We start from the raw sequence: 18581 nt of genomic DNA, 5'->3' as shown, positions 1-18581 counted from the left end.
CTCGCCATGGCTCAGCTTTCACAGGTCTGCAAGCAAGAGGAGGTCCAGCATGGGCCAATATCTTTGTCAATGAGAGAATAGTCAATTCAAGGAGATGAGGAGTTGGATTTTGTCCTCCATTATGTGATTCCCTTTCACAATCTATACTTATATATACATATACATATACATATACATATACATATACATATACATACATATATATATATATATATATATATATATTGATTTTTTAAAGGACACCAATGACATACATTCAAATTTTAGAATTTATATATGTATATATTCTATACTTAAGATTTAGAGAAATGAATATGAAAATAAGTTATTTTTAGGGATATTTGTGATTTTTCCAACTTAAAATCATTTGTATGGTTGGGAATTGAGAATGTTCATCTGTTTGTTCTATTATATAGGAAACACTATCAAAGAATATAAAACCTTGTCTTCTTATTATTTATATTCTAACGTGTACATGGAGGTGTTCACACCAAGCCTTGCATTTTGTGCCATGTAATTATTGTAGTGCCTCGAAATTATCAATCATTTATGATCATGTCTTCACATGATCATGCGACCTTAGACGGATCCCTCCAACCGGTGCAATTAATGGAAGATCGATAGGTGACAAAAGCAATAGCTGGCAATTACAAGTACTCATCACAACAGTGAAGAATACTAGTCATCTGAAGTCCTCTTCACGATAGAGAAACAACAGTGTGCATCAGACGAGGACAAAGAGATGAATCACAACGCAAAAGCTTAAGAAGACCACAAGGCAAATTGCGTTCATGTCCACCGTCGAACGTTTGTTGCATCCGAGTAGCTTATTTAAGTGCTGAGCTCCAAAGACCTGGTTCTCGGTGGTATCCATATCTCGGAGCTATCTTCTTCACCTCCTTTCTCTCCTCTAGATCTTTCTCCGCCTCACCATCCCTCTCTCTCTCTCTTGCTCAGTCCTCACAGATTGATTATTTGAAGTCCACCGTACAGCCGAAAGTTGTCGAGCAGTAGCTGAAGCTTCAAATGGATGACAAAGGCTACACAAAGGATGGATCAGTTGATCTCCATGGCCGCCCTGTGCTTGCTTCTCAGACCGGGAGATGGAGAGCTTGCGCCTTCCTCGTCGGTAAACCCAGCTACAGAAGCTGCACTTGAGGTGAGAGAGTTTCTGATCATGGAAGATGCTAAGTTTACAGTTCGACGTGATTGTAGGCTATGAAGCTTTTGAGAGGATGGCCTTCTACGGCGTGGCCTCAAACCTTGTGGTGTACTTGACGACGCAGCTGCATGAGGACACAGTCTCGTCCGTGAGGAACGTCAACAACTGGTCCGGCTCGGTCTGGATCACGCCCGTCCTCGGCGCTTACATCGCCGACACCTACTTGGGCCGGTTCTGGACCTTCACCATTTCCTCCCTCGTTTATGTACTGGTAAGAGCCGATACGAGAGCCTCAGCTGTTCCTAGATGAACTCAGCACTGTTTTGCCATGGACTTCCATTACTGTTTCCTCCGTCAAATATGCCATAGTTTTCATTAGATGAATCCAGCATTGTGTTAGCATGAGAGGCAGCGATCAGATTCCTGGTGAGGTTTGGGTTTGATTTTGTGTTGTGAGGGATGAGCCAAGTCTTGGATGATTGATTGATTGGACTTCGAATCCTTTCTCTCCACTCTCCACTCATCTCGACGGTGAAAGCTGGTGGTCTAAAGGGACTCGGTTGCCTCATCACATCCTCGGAAAAGATTGGATTCTGTTCTCTTGAACGGTAATGGGTAAAAGAAGAGGGCCACTACCAAGAACACTAACTGGTGTTGCTGCCTCCCACCTTTTCCTTTGTCCTACCCACACTTCCTTTTCTCTCTGTTGCAATGCATTATGTGAACCAAAATGCTTAATGTGAATTGTTTCGGTAGAGGAATCTTTCACAGTAGGCGACATGATGCATCACTTTCCCAACCTGCACTGACGTGATTTCCGCAGGGAATGGTTCTCTTGACAATGGTAGTTTCCATCAAGTCGTTGAGGCCGAGTTGCACTGACGACGTCTGCAACAAGGCTACGCCGTCGCAGATCGCGTTCTTCTACGGGGCCCTGTACATCCTGGCGGTTGGCGCTGGGGGGACGAAGCCCAACATATCCACTTTCGGCGCCGACCAGTTCGACGACTTCGACCCCCACGAGCGGACGCTGAAGGTGTCCTTCTTCAACTGGTGGATGTTCAGCACGTTTGTCGGCGCCCTGATGGCCACGCTTGGGCTCGTCTACGTGCAGGAGAATGTCGGGTGGGGCGTCGGGTATGGCATCCCTACCACGGGGCTCGCCGTCTCACTCGTGGTCTTCTACATGGGCACTCCCAACTATCGACACAAGGCTCGGAAGAGCAATAGCCCGGCGGCGGAGATGGCCCGGGTTTGGGCGGCGGCCATTGCCAACCGCCAGCTTAAGCTGCCCGACGACCCGGCCGAGCTCTACGAGCTCGAGCCGCAGCATTACTTGCTCACCGGCAAGCGGCGACTGCACTATAACTCTTCCTTCAGGTCACGCCCTCTTCTCGTCTTCTGCTGTATCCATATGATGCGTTCTACTGTGAGAAGCTGTTCTTAGCTTTTTCCTGTTCTTTTGGGATTGGATCCACTACAAAGTGATGCAGTGTTTTCTGAGTTCCTTCGTACTGGGGATAGCTGTAGGGGCACTTTAGAGGGAAGTCATTTGATACACCATTCGGTGGCCTGTGAGTGGACTTCTTTGACTTCCATTCCAAGCTGGCCATATCTCCATTGTGTCATGGAGATCGAGATTAAAGACAAGACATCATGTCAAATCACTGGCACCATCGTCGATCTACATAGAAGCTTAAACCTGCAGAAATGTCTGTTCATTTGCATTGGCGATGGCAGATAATCCTGTTAACTGCTACTGTCGTCTTCTTTACAGGTTCCTTGACAGGGCAGCCATTAAGGAAGCCGCCAAGCCATGCACAGTGACGCAAGTCCAAGAGACGAAGCTTGTGCTGGGCATGACGGTGATCTGGTTCGCCACCCTCGTCCCCAGCACCATCTGGGCCCAGGCGAACACGCTGTTCGTGAAGCAGGGCACCACAATGGACCGCCGCCTCGGCCACGGATTCCTGATCCCCGCCGCCTCCCTCGGCAGCTTCATCACCGTCTCCATGCTCCTCGCCGTGCCGCTCTACGACCGCTACTTCGTGCCCTTCATGCGGCGCCGCACCGGCAACCCCCGCGGCATCACCCTCCTGCAGCGCCTCGGCGTCGGCTTCGGTTTCCATGTCCTGCTCACCCTCGTCGCCTACGCCGTCGAGGTCCGCCGGATGCACGTCATCAGGCAGAGCGGCGTTGCCGGGCCGGGGGACGTGGTGCCCATGAGCATCTTCTGGCTGCTGCCGCAGTACGTCCTGCTCGGTGTCGGCGACGTGTTCAACGCCATCGGGCTGCTGGAATTCTTCTACGACCAGTCGCCGGAGGGCATGCAGAGCCTCGGGACGACGTTCTTCACCAGCGGCATCGGCGTCGGCAACTTCCTCAACAGCCTCTTGGTGACGGTGGTGGACAGGGTGACGAGGGCGGGAGGGGGGAAGAGCTGGATAGGGAACAACATCAACTCATCGCACTTGGACTACTACTACGGCCTCCTGATGTCCGTGTCTGCCATCAACCTGGGCATCTTCGTGTGGGTGTCGAGCAAGTACACGTACAAGGAGGAGGCGTTGGAGGTGGCGGAGGGGAAGGTGGTGTGCCTGCAGATGGAAGGGAAGGTCATGGACGCGCCTCCAGCTTCACTTGGGGTTCAAGTGTGACACCGTGCTGGACTACTATTATGCGTAGATGCCAACTCCTCTCTCTTCTTGTACTAATCAGTGTGCAATTATTTCTGTAATCGAGAGTCAAAACCACAGAACTTATATATGAGACTAAATACCAAATCGTGTCTTACGTAGTTGGATACGACTGACATCATAAAAAAAGAAGTGTGAGAATAGGCAAACAGAGTGCATCTGATGAGATCTTTTGGGAGGAAGGAGAGCACAACTGCTACCTCAAAATGAAGATGGATGGAATGGTGATAAGAGATGTCTTGAATTGCTTGCAATATGGTGGAGCCATCTTAATTATAATCTAAATCTTATCCTGTTGGGTTAGTGGGCACAGTATAAAAGATAGATTCATAGATACACATTCATGGAAGCCACTTCCCACCTCTTCAAGTATAAGAAAAGGACACATTACAAGTTGTAGTGTGATGGGAGAATGGAAGCTGCTCTTATCAGCTCATAGCTGAAATCCTAAAGGTTAAGAACCTTAGAAGACCCTCTGTCAGTGTCGAAACCAACATATTCTTCAGCATGATCCAGAAAACTTCTACCCGAGGAAAGAAACATTACTATTGGTGATGGAGCTGTAATATTCTGTGGAGCCCAGCTCTTAGGGAAGAAAGATGGTTATAACTTCATATATGACATGCCCTTTTGCTTGTGGTAACGCTCTCCGTTATCTCTCTCGATGAAGCCTTTGTATCTCACACACACACAGAGAGGGAAAGAGAGGGTTGACCAACTCTAGCCATCACACTTCTCCAAGCCTTTGAACGCTACACCAAAAATTCCTTCATGCAGTACATAATCCTCGAATTGCTAACACATAAGACATGATCTTTGCATGAGAAACCCACAAGTTCTACATCGATTGGATCATAGGTATGCTTTCCAAGCAGAAATTAAACCTACATAATTATTCAGATTAAAAAGAAGTTAAAGAGACTAAGGGATAGTTAGCTGTTTGACATTTGGTGTCTCAGAAAAATCATTGGTTTGACGATCAACATCCTAAGCTAGTAGCATTACGTAGACATTCCTTCAAATATATCACTAATTAGGACCTTCATGTTAATTTCCTACTTTTCATAAAGTTGAGTTAAATGTGGTTGTTCATTCTGTGGATGTGTGGGCTTTAATGTGGCAGCTGCTGGTTGTGCAACTCATAACTTGCTTAGCCATTTTTGGTGTTGCACTGTCTAAGCAAATGTGATAACATGAAAGGACTGTAAGTGTCTTGATCATGTTCATTTTGGACATGCTTGTTGGTCTTCCACACTCATATATAATTTATAGAGTTTATCATATTACAACAATTTTTATAATGCTAGAGTGGTCTTCCTCTTTTTTCCTTATTGATATAGGACACCTGAAAATACAATAAATCGATCTTTTTGGAAATTAACCACCAAATCATATAATTCTTTTGGGGAAATTAATCTTATGCATTGATCTTGATGAATCACATGAATCTTGTTCTGTGACTTGAATGCTGGGAATACATAATACCTTATAGTTTGTATGGTTCCTTGACCAAATACTTATATTTTTCTTGTCAGTGTGTGGTCTTTGACATGAAGACAATTTTGAAGACTTGTAGTCAATGTATGAAAAAGATATATTATGGAGGAAACAAGATCAACACAAGTGAGATGAGCCAATATTTAGTGATGTAAACTTGGAAGATTTGTCTCTCTTTCACAATAGGATTATGACCGATCAATGTTAGAAGTAGTGCTGATGAAGTATGTGTTGGGCGTTGAGCCACAGAGAAAGTTATAGGGAGTGAATCTGCCGACAGGAAGAGCTGAAGAAGAAGAATATATATATATATTCTTCATTTGAAAAGAAGCAGATTGCAATGATAGGATGCAACATTTCTTTGTGGATACGCTATAGTGCGTCAAGGAGGGTGGAAAAGATAACGCTTTGGTTTATTCCTCGCTTTATTCGAGCCATGGAAGTGGTGGTTGTGTTCCTTTCAGTGGCCCAGCATATGTAAACCACTATGAAAGCATGATGTGCCAAATGCAAGGTGTTAGCAAAGTGAGCAAAGCTAAGAGATATGGCTTGTGTGCACAGAATGCTAGTGTGTTGTCTTTGTCTTTTCTTCCTTTACTTTTCCTAAGAGAAGGGTTAGAATGCTAGTTTGATTTAATCTTAGCTGACAAGCTTGTTCTAAGGACTACTTCATGCGATACTGCTACGCTGACATCCCTTCAGAATGAAGCTTTAACCAGTAGGAAGCTGCATGCATCCACAACCTGTAGTGCTCAATCAATCACACTGAATTCCTTTTCCTATACGTCAATCAAGCTTGTTAACAAGTTGCCTCTCATGGCATTAGGATTCCTACCCCATTTATGTCAAAGTAGTCAATGCATTGACCCATCCATTTTGTAATCACCAATAATTTCTCACATAACATAAATTAATTACTATAAATGATGTATTACATTATTATTAACTTCTATAATTATGTACTAAAAAAAATAAATGAAATTTAGTTTCCTTAATTATATGAATAAGTTAGAAACTCTACTAATTAATTAAATTATTAAATTATTTATTTCCTAATGAGTGATTTGATATTTAGGAAGTAAATAGTTTACGATCTATTTTTATGTATGAACTATAAGAATGTGAAAGTAAAAAAAATTAAAAATAAAAATTAAATTAAAATTTTATGATTAATAAATAATTATTATTATTTTATGATGTTAGAATGATTATTTAATATATGTTGATCTTTTAAGCTTAAATGAATTTTAATATTAATTTAATTATTAAAATTCTTATTTTTTTATTAGCATAATAGTTCTAATTTATTTAATTAGTTATATCTATTTTCAAGAATTATATATGGATTTATATAATTAATTAGTTTTAAATTTAAGATTATGAATTTAAAGTTTTTATTAATGGATTTGAATCATTCTTTAATAATTTTAAATATTAAAATCTAATTTGATATGAGGAGTCTAATTGGGATCTGACTTGAGTCAAGTTGATCGATTAGATCGAATCGACTCAACCCATAGGGTCATGTACGACCTAGCTCATGTGACCAAGTATAATCTAGCCCATGTGACTCGGCATAACCCAACCTATGTGGCCGAGAAGGAGCTAGCCCATATGGCAAGGTACGACTCAACCCATGTGGCCAAGCATGACCCAACTCATGTGGCTAGGCACAATCTAGTTCATGCTGCCATATATAACCCAGCCCATGTGGTAGGGTATGACCTAACCATATTAGGCATGGGCCAGCCCATGTGGTAAGGTATGACCCAACCATATGGCTAAGCATGGGCCAACTCATGTGGCTAGGTACGACTCAATCCATTTAGCTATGTATGCCCAACTCATATGATAAGGTACGACCTAACCATATGGCTAGGCATGGGCCAGCTCATGCGGTTAGGTACGACCCAATCCATGTGGTCAAATACAACCCCAACTCATGTGTTTAAGATCAACTCGTGAGCCAAGTATAGCCTAGTTCAATGGTAAAGCTCAGCCAAACTTATAAGTGAGGCTTAGCCTAGTCAACGAAGTTAAGCCTGCCTAACTACGCGATTGACATTAGACATATTGTCACTCCTTTTATATAGCATGTCGTACCTCAACTCAACCTATTACTTGGAACATGTATATGCAGTGTATGTGACCCGTCCAAGCCTCAAGTGAGTTGGTTTAGTTTGGATTAGTACTATACAACAGTCCAATTTGTTTCCTTTCTATTGGTTTGAGCTCATTAATTGATTAAATCAGACATATTTGATCAGTTAAAGCTGGTTTACGGTGATTCCAAACTAACTTGAATAGTTTAAATCTATTTGACTTAATCAAGAACAATCAAATCTAAATTAGACTAGTCTAAGGTGATTCGTTCTATAAGGATTTTAGGTTGGTTCGTTATATTATAATCGAATTGAATTTGGTTAAGTTAATTAAGCTATTTCAATTAGGGTTTTGGTTGATTGAAGACTATTGAGAGATTGATGTTTCATGTCTTTATGATTTGATGAATTTAAAAGTTTTATTTGAAGATATCATTTGAAAATGATTATTGATTTTTTATTTTCTTATGTTTATGATATTAACATGATTAGTATAGTAGATGTAACTAGACTAATAGTTCACATTGGGAGTGCAATATGTGAAAGGAGCTACAAGCTCATCAGTGTAGAGCCAGTAATGAACACAGTCTAACATATTTTCATCAAGTATGGTCTCATAATATTTAATCATATTAATTTTTTAATATATGTGTGAATGAATGGATGAGTGTAAATGAATTATCATGGATGTTTATGTATCCTTGTCGATGGCAGGTACGGCGATTTCCTTCGGGGATTAACAGGTCGTTAGACATGATGGTTAGACGGTTCCTCCATCAGTTGTTGGGAGGAACATGTCTCTGTTAGGATCGAGAGCACTAAGAGAGGGGGGGTGAATTAGTGCAGCGGAAATCTTACAGCGATTTAAAAACGAAAGCTGCGTTCGTCCGATAAAAACCGATTTCGATATAAAAGCAGAATCACAGTGCAGTTTGCGTCTAAGCGCAGTTTTGCGTCTAAGCGCAGTTTGCGTCTAAGTGCAGTTTGCGTCTAAACACAGTTTGCGTCTAAGCGTAGTTTGCGTCTAAGCACAATTTGCGTCTAAGCACAGTTTGCGTCTAAGCGCAGTTTGCGTCTAAACTCAGTTTTACGTCCAAACGCAGTTTTACGTCTAAACGCAGTTTTGCGTCTAAACGTAGTTTTGCGTCTAAACGCAGTTTTGCGTCTAAACGTAATTTTACGTCTAAATATAGTTTTGCGTCTAAAAGCAGTTTTGAACCTTGAAAAGCGTTTTACGTAGACAGCAATTTGCAGTTATAAATGGAATCCGAATGTAAGCGTAAACTGCAGTGTGAAGATCGTACGAAAACACGATTTACGTTTGAATGCAGATTCTGAAAGATCAGAGCTTAGAAACTCGTTCGTAAAGGCGCAGAGGGCAGTAGCAATGTAGGAGGTTTGCAATAATGATAAAGTGCTCAAGGTAAAAGCAAACCAGAGATTTAGAGTGGTTCGGTCAGTCTTGACCTACTCCACTTTTGGCTTCCTCCTCCGACGAGGTCACCGACGTCAACTAGCTGCCTTCCTTCAATGGGTGAAGGCTAACTGCCCTTTTACAGTTTCTCTCCTTTTGACAGGCTCAGGAGACAACCTTTACAGATCCTTTGTCTCCTCTCTTTACAACTCAAGACTTGAAGAACAGAAGGAGGAGAACTTTAGGACTTTACACAAATTTGAGCTCTTAGAATCACTGAAAAGATCAAGAATTCGGTGTGGATCTGTGTCTTTTCAGTGCTGAATGGGTGGGGTATTTATAGGCCCCATCCCAGTTCAAATTTGGAGCTCAAAACGATCAAATCCCAGAATTCCGGGATCAGGCGGTTGCACCTCTTGACTGGAGAGGTTGCACCGCCTGGCAGAGCTCGGAGACTGAGCCCAGGCGATTGCACCTCTCTGCCAGAGCTCGAAGACTGAGCTCGGTGGTTGCACCGCCTGGCAGAGCTCGAAGACTGAGCTCGGTGGTTGCATCACCTGGCAGAGCTCGAAACTGAGCTCAGGCTGATGCACCTCTCTACCAGAGCTCGAAACTTGAGCTCTGGCGGTGCTACCTCTTGACAGAGGAGGTTGCACCGCCCAGTCTAGCTCGAAGACTGAGCTCTGGGCGGTTGCACCGCCCAGTCTCGCAGCCCTGGCGGTTGCACCTCTTGGCCTAGGCGGTTGCACCGCCTGGTGCAATCAGGGTCCGAATGGTTCGCTCCATTCGGCCCAATTTGAATCTTTTCAGGGGCCCAATTGCCCCAAGATTAAGCTAATGGGATCACCTCCCATTTTCAAGCTTAATCATCGTGCTAACTACGATTAACTCTAAGACAACTTCTGCAGCTTTGCTCCGATGCGTCAATCGCTTCTTCCGGCGAGTTTCCGGCGAACTTCCGTCGGTCATCCGATAAACCCTCGGTGATCCTTCTGCGGACATCCGGCATACTCCTGGACTTTGCGACGATCCACTTGGCGAGTTCCGACGAGCTTCGCTTGGCAAGCTTCTGGACTTCTCGGATCTGTTCTCGTTGAACCTCCGACGACCGTCCGAACTTCCGTCGAACTCTCGAACTCCCAACGTGATCATGATCTTGACTCCGGCGCAACACCTGCTGCTTGTCTTACTCTCATCGTAGTTAATCCTGCACACTTATCTCAACACATAGATTATATAACAAATGACAATTGACTTCATCATCAAAATCCGAGATTCAACAGTCTCCACTTGGGTAGGTAAGGGATACCACTCCATCCATTATTGTGAGTCTGATATGGATTATCTCCATCCACTATTGGGAGGAATCCATCCCATGGAATATGCCTCTTCATCCGTTGTTGGGTGAGTGCGTCATCGGGTGATGTACGCCTTTGTTATCATGTATGTGTTACATGCAGCTGATACATGATTTTATTTATTATGTCAGAAATTATCATTATTTTTCTTTTGCATAAGTTTTATGATGAATCGATATATTTTATTATTGAATTATTAATATTTATTTATATTTCATGAATATTGAAGATTATTTTTATGACGTTCCTAATAGCATATGTGGTTGCTAATATGTTTTTATCTTATATTTATTTTCAGAGTAATCTACTGCTATCTAATAGATCTGAAACTTGAGTGAAAGAGACTTGACGCTCTTATAAGAAGATGTGATCATTTTTTTAGTTAATAGAATATTTACTATTATAATGACAAGGATTTGAATTAAAAAAATAAAAAAATTATTTTATAAATTATAAATAATAAAATATTAATTTATTATTTTTTTTATAAATCCAGGACGTGACACATTTTGTCTCATCTGCCTTAACCAAGGACTTAACGCTAAAAGTTAGTATGCTCCAATCTGCAGATTCACTTGAAAGTAGGGAAGAGATGTCTGATATACTTACTGTGAAAAGGAAAAGAAAACAAAAAACATGTATCTCAAGACAAGCAACAAAAGAATCAATAAGTAAATACAAATAGTAAGAACTTAAGATTTGCATACATTAAAAAGATTCCTATAAGTTGTGAAAGTATTATGTACTTAATAAAATTTATAATTATATATGGTATTTATGGAGCATCCAATCCTTAATTTTCAAAAAGAATTCTTCAATTAGTTCTTTTTAAATCTAATGTGTTTTTGTGGAAAAAGAATTATTTTCATATTTTTAAATATATTTTTATATATTCTATTTAAGCAGAATTCTCTAACATAATTATTAAAAGTAAATTAAATATTAAATAAAAATTTCCAACAAATATATATATCAATCTCAGCAAATATGTGCAGTTGACTTGGATTCCAAGTACCTTCCTGATAAAAGTTTCCATTGGAGGAGTGTATATATTTTCACAGGAAAAGTAAGAAAAAGAAATGGTCCCAAGAATTGCTGGGTAGTGGCATGATGACCAACAATATGATTTGGATTTATGGTTGTAGATTCATGATAGTCACAATATATCTTTAGCTCAGCCATGGGCAGAAGAACAAAGACCTCATTCATTTGTGTCCATTCTATGACCAGCTATTTAGATTATTTCTAATATATATATTGATCTCTAGGTTAAATTTGTAGGATGCATTCAAGAATATGCTACATATATTTTACCCTTAAATAATTTTATAATCATAATAATAAATATATATTTTTTTAAAAAATATTTTATATTAATAATCAATGTTATCTATTCTTACTTTTCTCCAAATAGTTGGACTGTTGGAGAGCTCAAACTCTTCGTTCTCATTAAATTTTCATGAATTATATTCTCGTAATTTCACAAAAACAAATATGAAGTATTTGATGAACATCAAAAATAGGATAAGAAGAAATATGATATAAACAACAAAATTCGAGTGAGTAACACATATTTGGAAGATCACAAAATATATACGAATAGATGGAAAGAAAGACAAAAGAATAAGAGTACAAGGAAAAATCCACGACATGATGTTGACGGTAACAAAGCAAAAGCAAAAGAAGCACCATTCCTAGGCTAGGCTTCAAAGCAAAAGATGATGAATTAGAATTGATATGATATGTGCGAAGCATTAGAAGTGATAGAAAGCAGCAAGGATCTGCTCTCTCTCTCTCTCTCTCTCTCTCTCTCTCTCTCTCTCTTTCTCTCTAACTTTAACTTCCAACATTTAATTCCAAAGTATCCCATATCATCTCTCTCTTGATCAACCTAGGCTGTCGCAGTGAACACTGTTATCACGGTCTCCATGTGACAGGAAGCTGCCTCTGAGACAATGCTGGATGCATAGTAATCCAGAGAATTTGAGCTGCACAAGATTGGGCAGTGGTTGCAAGAACACTGAAATCTGAGAAGATGGTTCTGCTGCTTGATTCAAAGACTTGACTCCTTTCTTTAATGTTCATGGTCTCATTTTCTCATGCATGCCCACATGCATCATGAAGGAGGAGAGTGAGATTCCAACTCATTTAGTATAGAATTAAATACTGAGGTGGAAGCCACATTGATCTTTCCGCTCTAGCTGTTTCTGGGACCAGTTTTTGAGTGTCTCCATGTCCCACTCTACTGTCCTTTTTCAATGCCATCTTTCTTTCCTTTTTCTTCTGTTTTTTTCTGTAATCTTATTGTTCCATGTTGGTAATCCCATCAAACTAAACTCCAGTTTGGTATCACATCTTACATGCATTGAGTAATAGTATGACATGGGAGAGAATACTGATAGATATAGGGAGGAAGCATGAGTTAAGCAAATACAAACTATTAGTCTCACATTATTCTTGAGAAGTGAACGAAGCACTTCACATTTCTGTGCTATTACACATCCTCTCTCTCTCTCTCTCTCTTGTTTGGCAGATGAGATTTAGTTACGACCATAAATGTTGCACCCCAAACTACATGAGCATATTGCAAGGTGTTGATCTGTGACTACTATGCAGAGGTTGCATGGCCAGATCCATGCCGGACCGCCGACAACAACGCGCACTTCACAGGCACCACCGATTGGCAGCCCCGGAAGCACAAGGTCGACGTCGGGGACTCGTCGTCGGACTCCTCATCGTCGCCCCTCGACTGGAAGGACGACTGTGGGCTTGAAGGCCTTCTCTGATGGTTAGAGCGCCCGGACGCCGTCGACGAGGAAGAGGACGAAACCGAGGAGGAAGATAAGGAGACGGACGACGAAGGTGACTTCCTCATCAGACTGAGCTTAGGGAGTATGGCGTGGACGAGGCTGGACTTGGAGGGCTTCTTGGAGCTCTTGTTCCTGGGACTGTAGTAGTAGGAGGGGGGAGGTGTGAGGGGAGGGAGGGCAGTGGTGGAGCTGATGTGCTTGGGTGTCCCAGGCTGAGACTCCCAGTAGAAAGGCACAGCCCCGGTTGCCATTCCGTAATACACTCTGAAGGAAGGATTGGCCACTGAGCTCTCCTTGGAGAGGATCCTGGTGTAGAACCTGTCATCCTGCTTGATTTGGAGAGAGCTTTTGGGAAGATCTGAGCTACTAGACAGCATCTTTACCCCAGAGAGAGAGAGAGAGAGAGAGAGAGAGAGAGAGAGAGGGGAACCAGGACCTCAGACAAATGAATGCAGGACTTTGTAGGTCTTCCGGTGTACTAAACCATAAAGTAAGTGCAATGCTACAATTATAGGCAATGGACATGTAGCGGGATTGCTTCTTCTCAGAATAAAATTTGTAGTGAAAGGCATCATATTGCCGTCGTGGTCAGAGCTTTAGCACAGCCTCTTGATTTGGTGATGACAAGGGGTTAAGATTCCAGACTGTTCATTGATCCTGCTTGTTGTACCTGCAGACAAACACCACTTTGGGTTAGGTTGGTGTTGGGTGGCAGTAATGAGGTGAGGGTGACAGATTGTGAGGCACAAATCATACAAAAATCCAGAGAAATAATACTTATGTGAGCTTAGTTAGGATATGCAGCCTTGTGCTGAACCAAAAGATCTAATACTACTGTTCATAACCCTAAAAGAGTCCCGTTCACTACTAAGAGAGTCACCATGTGAGGTTTCATCAATCATAACATGATGTAACACATTAAGCTCTGATAGATCAGCATGAGAGTTATGCATGTCGCTTCCATAATGAGTTGCTCTGAAGTAAACTGGAGCACAAGCAAGCGCTATGTGAAAGCAATAACTCCTGTGTAAATGAGAAATGTTTGCTCGACTAGTTAAAATCATAAGATATCTGTAACATAATTTGATGGTCACGCTAGTTTGACATAGCACATCATCATGAAGTCTTCCTTTAAAGAAAACAAAAAGAGAAATCACCAGCAACCTACGTGATGGCATTATTATGTTTTTAGTGAAAAATAATTGTGATGTTATTTATCATACCAAAGAAGAAGAAGAAGAAGAAGAAGAAGAAGAAGAAGAAGAAGAAGAAGAAGAAGAAGAAGAAGAATTTGGTCTCTTGCATGAAATAAGGCAATGCATGATTGAATTCTTTGGATCATGATACTTACGAAATTAAAACTGCCATTTATTTTTGTTAATTCACTTGGTAATCCATAATGTATAGTTATAATGCTGGATATTCTATTCATAAAAATAATCAAAAAGGAAAAGTGAAGAAGGACTTACCATGATATGGCATAATTAGGTGTTAGGCTATATAACAACATGATCAAAGTTAATAATTAAGTTTGCCCTTTGAGTGACAATACTTTGACATTAGTATATTTTGAAATATAATAATAAATAATTTATCCTCGACTTAAATTAATGAGTTAGTATTTGTCTTAAAATATGTTTTAACTGTATTAATTATTCCGGCAAAAGCCTTTGATAACCGTTATAGTGTCATGGTTAAGGCTAACGGTCCAACTGCGGTCCAATTCTGGCCCACAGTAAAAGCGCAATACTGATCATTGTTTAAGGGTAACTTTGTCTAATCAACGTCTGAACGGAGCCCAACGGTCTTCTTTGTCTCGAGATTCGCGAAAGCCAACGGGCAGATCAAGTAAACGTACCGCGCTTTATAAACACACCCATCGTTCCACTGATCGAACGCCCCTTTGGCTCCCGCGGAGTCAGTGCAATTGGACGTATAGGAATTGAAGAATGGCGTAGGTTTATCATCCACTTCCGTTACTTAAGGGCACTTTGGTAACCACACCTTCCTAGATGCTCTTCTTCCCCTCCCTCTTACCGCTGACGCTCTCTCTCTCTCTTCTTCGAGCGCTCTCTTCACTGGCTTTTAGGGTTTCTAATGACCGCAAAGTCGTCGAAGAATCGAAGAGACGGACCGCCGATGGACGGGGCTGTGGCGTCTCATTCGAGCGGGACAGCGGCTGTGAGGGCGGAGATTGACACTTCGGCGCCGTTCGAGTCGGTGAAGGAGGCCGTGGACCGATTCGGCGGGAGCGCCGTCTGGAAGTCGCAGCCCAAGCAGCTAGTTAATCCCGTAGTAAGTTTGCTTCTTCCTGTTGGGCGTTCCTTCTTTGTTTTGTTCTTTGCTAGGCGAATTGTTCGGTACTCTCTTTGTTACTACTGTATTAAAGTTGCGCTTTTTTTTCGCTCTTTTTGTCTACATTTTGTTCTCCATATGAAAATTTTTGTCCTTGTAGTCTCTTTTCTACAATATGAGTTACAATTTCAGATATTTCAATTACTTATCGTGAATTTAGGTGTCTTGTTAAGCTTTTAAGTGAAAGAGAAAGGGAAAAAGGAATGTTGATTGATCACAAAGCGTTCAATTTTGGTCTCCTTTGAAAAGCTTGCACTTTATTCGGTTGCACTCAAAATCTGTGCAGAAGAGGACTTTAATTCGGTGGAGGAGAATGATAGTAAATTCTTATTGATCTTATTACTTGTTGCCCATTTACAACACTTTTGTTACAGCTGGTTGCAACATCTATATGTCATTTCTGTGATAGGTGCATGAATGTTGTCGGATGCTAGGAGGAATCCTGTGGACAATGTCATATGTTTCTTCTTCCACCTATTCGGGGGTCGGCTTTGTATATCCTTTTGCATCATTGAAATTTATCAAGGTCAATGCCCCTGAATAATTGAGGATCTACCATGTGCATTGCTTATTTTTAACCAATTCTTCTTCTGTGCATCTCTTTCTCCACACATTTAATTTGAATTCAGTAAGTGCAATAATGTATTGTAGTCGTTCTATGGTCATATGTAGATAAACTTGGGTGATTTACCCATATATTTGGTGTACTCCCTAACTCTTTACTGATTCAATCATTTTTTAATATCTCTAATTAATATCACATATTGATCCTCTTTAACACTGGCCCACTTACATTATCTTAAGCATTTGAATCTAAATCATCACCATTCCCTTTACTATTATCCTGTTTACTCCATCTATCCTAAGCTCTAGCTCTAGGATTCCAACCTTAAGTTGCACAATTTATTGTATGGTGCTTTCATACTTTTGTTCTGTCATGCATTGTGATAAAGCCAATAACAAAACTTCTTCAAAGATCATGTAACCACATCGTCAGTTAATTATTTTTCTTCCTTGTTTTTCCATAGAATAGTTTCATGCTTTGCGACCTAACGTATTTAATTAAAGACGATTATAAAACTCCTGTGAAGATCATGTAATACGGTATGAGGGCCTTTTGTTTCCTCTTATTTTATTTTTCCTTATCTATACCTTTATAAATAAGCTTTTTTGTTCCCTCTTTTATGGACACTTAACAATGATACCCTTTTTTTTCTCCATGAAAAATCAGCAAAACGAAATTTATGTATGCAACTTTACGATCCTTATGCTGTTGGTTGTCTATGTATATGCCTCAGCCAAATTAAAAGAACTTGTCTTTCATGCAATTAATTCAGATTTTATTCTCTTTCAATAAAAGTACTTATGCAGTGATTTTTTTAATTCTCTATTTTCAGTCAAACATGGACAAATATAACTTGTTATTTTGATCACACTCCTTTCAAATAATCTATTATTGAGTTGTACTTGCCATATTTTCCATTAGAAGCACCAGTGCTCTGAGGATGTCGAGGTCATAAAAGTGGTGGAACAGGCAGCACAGCTGGAGAAAGATCTTATCCTGAAAGAAAGGGAAACACTTGATGTATTAAAAGAGCTTGAATTAACCAAAAAGATTGTGGATGGTTTGAAATTGAGATTACAAAAAGAAACCTCAGATGCCACTGCAATGCCGGCTATTGACTCATATGATGTATATGTTCATCCTATTCCTGAAGATGAAGAATATGAACACACTGACCTCGAGAAGAATGAGGATATGGATGACCCAAGCATAGGGGTGAACCAATTTCCAGGACTGATTTTAGTGGAACTGGAACAGGCTAAGGCAACTTTAAACAGGACAACAAGTGATATGGTTGGTTTTCGAACTTCCATCAAAATGCTGAACATGAAAATAGAGGAGGAAAAACTCTTACTTGAGAATGTCCGGGAAAAGCTGACAGTCAGGACTGCTTTGATTTCCTTCCTGGAGGAAGATCTTAATCAGACAACAGCAAAATTGCGAAAGGTCAAAGATCTAGAGAGTAAAAGATGTGAAGATCCCTGTAGTTTTTTGCAAGAAATCAAACAATTGAACTCTGAGATAGAACAGTCAAAGAAGACGATGGAAGCTACAAAAAATGAAGTTACTAAGCTGACCTCTGAGATTGAGCAGACAAAGGCTAGCATCAAGACGGCTGAATTCCGATGGTTTGCGGCTAAGAAAACGGAAGAAGCGGCCAAAGCAGCAGAGGCTGTGTCTCTCGCTGATATAAAAGCTTTAATGAGCAGTAATAATTTAATCACAGGTCTTCAGGACGCATGTGGCATAACCCTTTCAGTGGAGGAGTACATCGCCTTAACAAGTAAAGCTCAAGAAGCAGATCTAGCCTCTAGAAAGAAAATTGAAGCTGCCATGCTTCAAGTAGATGAAGCAAACCGGTCTAAATCAGAGGTACTAATGAAGGTGGAAGAAGAAACTGCTGAGGCAAAAAAATGCAAGAAAGCTCTTGAAAATGCCCTGAACAGGGTAGAGGCGGCAAACAGAGGGAAGCTCACAGTTGAAGATGCTCTGCGGAGGACGAGATCCGAACATGGTCAGAAGAGGCACAGTGTTCAAAATTCTACGAAGTTCAAGAACTATGCAGCTCACCACGGCAAGGATTCCCGTGTGCTTGACTCGAACGGCTCAACTTTAGTTTACGTCAAGCCAAGCGGTGGTTTATTAAGGGCACCATTGTCAATTGGGCAGATACTGAGCATGAAGTTGATGGATCCTGATTCTCCGGAGGAGTATGACCAGGGAGTATGGGAGAAAGAAAACGAGAAGCCAAAGGTTTCACTGGGTCAAATGCTGAACAAAAGGCATGGAGTTTTGTCTCACCAGGGGGACACCAGTGTGTCTCCTCTCAAGCAGTTTTCTGCAAAGAGGAAGAAGCTAGGCTTTGTCAGCCTGCCGCTGATCTTGGCAAAGCAAAGCAAGAAGAACAAGAAAAGAGGCAGTCTTTGAGTAGAAGGTAAATGTTAAGCTAGTCTCTCAAGCCCCCTCCATGTCTTGGCAAAGCAAAGCAAGAAGAACAAGAAGAGGCAGTCTTTGAGTACAAGGCAACTGTGTGTCTTTTGCCTTTCTTTTGTAATTTTATGTTGTCATGAATCGGATTTTAGTTTCCTATGAATACATATGTAAGGCTCTAATTATAAGGTA

The 18581-nt window shown here is 41.0% G+C and overlaps 3 protein-coding genes across 8 annotated transcripts; 2 read left to right on the top strand and 1 right to left on the bottom strand.

Annotated features, from left to right (window-relative positions):
- The first annotated feature begins 696 nt into the window (after nt 1-696).
- On the top strand, nt 697-3959 carry LOC135582788 (protein NRT1/ PTR FAMILY 5.1-like). Of its 3 annotated transcripts, none has more exons than XM_065141921.1 (5): nt 697-1129; nt 1216-1433; nt 1986-2198; nt 2277-2542; nt 2940-3959. In XM_065141921.1, the coding sequence occupies exons 1-5, from the start codon at nt 1027-1029 to the stop codon at nt 3817-3819; spliced, it is 1680 nt and encodes a 559-aa protein (XP_064997993.1). In that variant the 5' UTR covers nt 697-1026; the 3' UTR covers nt 3820-3959. The 3 variants fall into 3 exon arrangements, with proteins under 3 accessions (XP_064997993.1, XP_064997992.1, XP_009391688.2); XM_065141920.1 differs by having other exon boundaries at nt 698-863; nt 958-1129; nt 1986-2542; XM_009393413.3 differs by having other exon boundaries at nt 698-866; nt 958-1129; nt 1986-2542.
- An 8692-nt stretch (nt 3960-12651) lies between these two features.
- Nucleotides 12652-13531, bottom strand: LOC135632350 (uncharacterized). Its single transcript, XM_065140851.1, has one exon. It carries the CDS (start codon nt 13414-13416, stop codon nt 12838-12840), a length of 579 nt encoding a protein of 192 aa, XP_064996923.1. The 5' UTR covers nt 13417-13531; the 3' UTR covers nt 12652-12837.
- Nucleotides 13532-15055: 1524 nt separating this feature from the next.
- On the top strand, nt 15056-18581 carry LOC103977791 (WEB family protein At2g38370-like). Of its 4 annotated transcripts, none has more exons than XM_065141426.1 (3): nt 15056-15334; nt 15804-15920; nt 16890-18581. In XM_065141426.1, the coding sequence occupies exons 1-3, from the start codon at nt 15137-15139 to the stop codon at nt 18384-18386; spliced, it is 1812 nt and encodes a 603-aa protein (XP_064997498.1). In that variant the 5' UTR covers nt 15056-15136; the 3' UTR covers nt 18387-18581. The 4 variants fall into 4 exon arrangements, with proteins under 4 accessions (XP_064997498.1, XP_064997497.1, XP_064997500.1 ...); XM_065141425.1 differs by having other exon boundaries at nt 16881-18581; XM_065141428.1 differs by lacking the exon at nt 15804-15920.

The sequence above is a fragment of the Musa acuminata genome, chromosome BXJ3-3 (assembly GCF_036884655.1).
Source record: "Musa acuminata AAA Group cultivar baxijiao chromosome BXJ3-3, Cavendish_Baxijiao_AAA, whole genome shotgun sequence".
In the NCBI taxonomy this organism is placed as follows: domain Eukaryota; kingdom Viridiplantae; phylum Streptophyta; class Magnoliopsida; order Zingiberales; family Musaceae; genus Musa; species Musa acuminata.
This window is presented reverse-complemented; position numbering and strand designations above follow the sequence as displayed.

What these genes read in the sequence shown, in the direction of transcription:
- LOC103977791 (XM_065141425.1), top strand. Translation starts at nt 15,137, where the DNA reads ATGACCGCAAAGTCGTCGAAGAATCGAAGAGACGGACCGCCGATGGAC. An exon ending in AGCAGCTAGTTAATCCCGTA is followed by an intron (nt 15,335 to 15,803) that starts GTAAGTTTGCTT and finishes TTTCTGTGATAG; the next exon opens with GTGCATGAATGTTGTCGGAT. An exon ending in CATCATTGAAATTTATCAAG is followed by an intron (nt 15,921 to 16,880) that starts GTCAATGCCCCT and finishes ATTTTCCATTAG; the next exon opens with AAGCACCAGTGCTCTGAGGA.
- LOC135582788 (XM_065141920.1), top strand. Translation starts at nt 1,027, where the DNA reads ATGGATGACAAAGGCTACACAAAGGATGGATCAGTTGATCTCCATGGC. An exon ending in AGCTTGCGCCTTCCTCGTCG is followed by an intron (nt 1,130 to 1,215) that starts GTAAACCCAGCT and finishes ACGTGATTGTAG; the next exon opens with GCTATGAAGCTTTTGAGAGG. An exon ending in CACTATAACTCTTCCTTCAG is followed by an intron (nt 2,543 to 2,939) that starts GTCACGCCCTCT and finishes TCTTCTTTACAG; the next exon opens with GTTCCTTGACAGGGCAGCCA.
- LOC135632350 (XM_065140851.1), bottom strand. Translation starts at nt 13,416, where the DNA reads ATGCTGTCTAGTAGCTCAGATCTTCCCAAAAGCTCTCTCCAAATCAAG.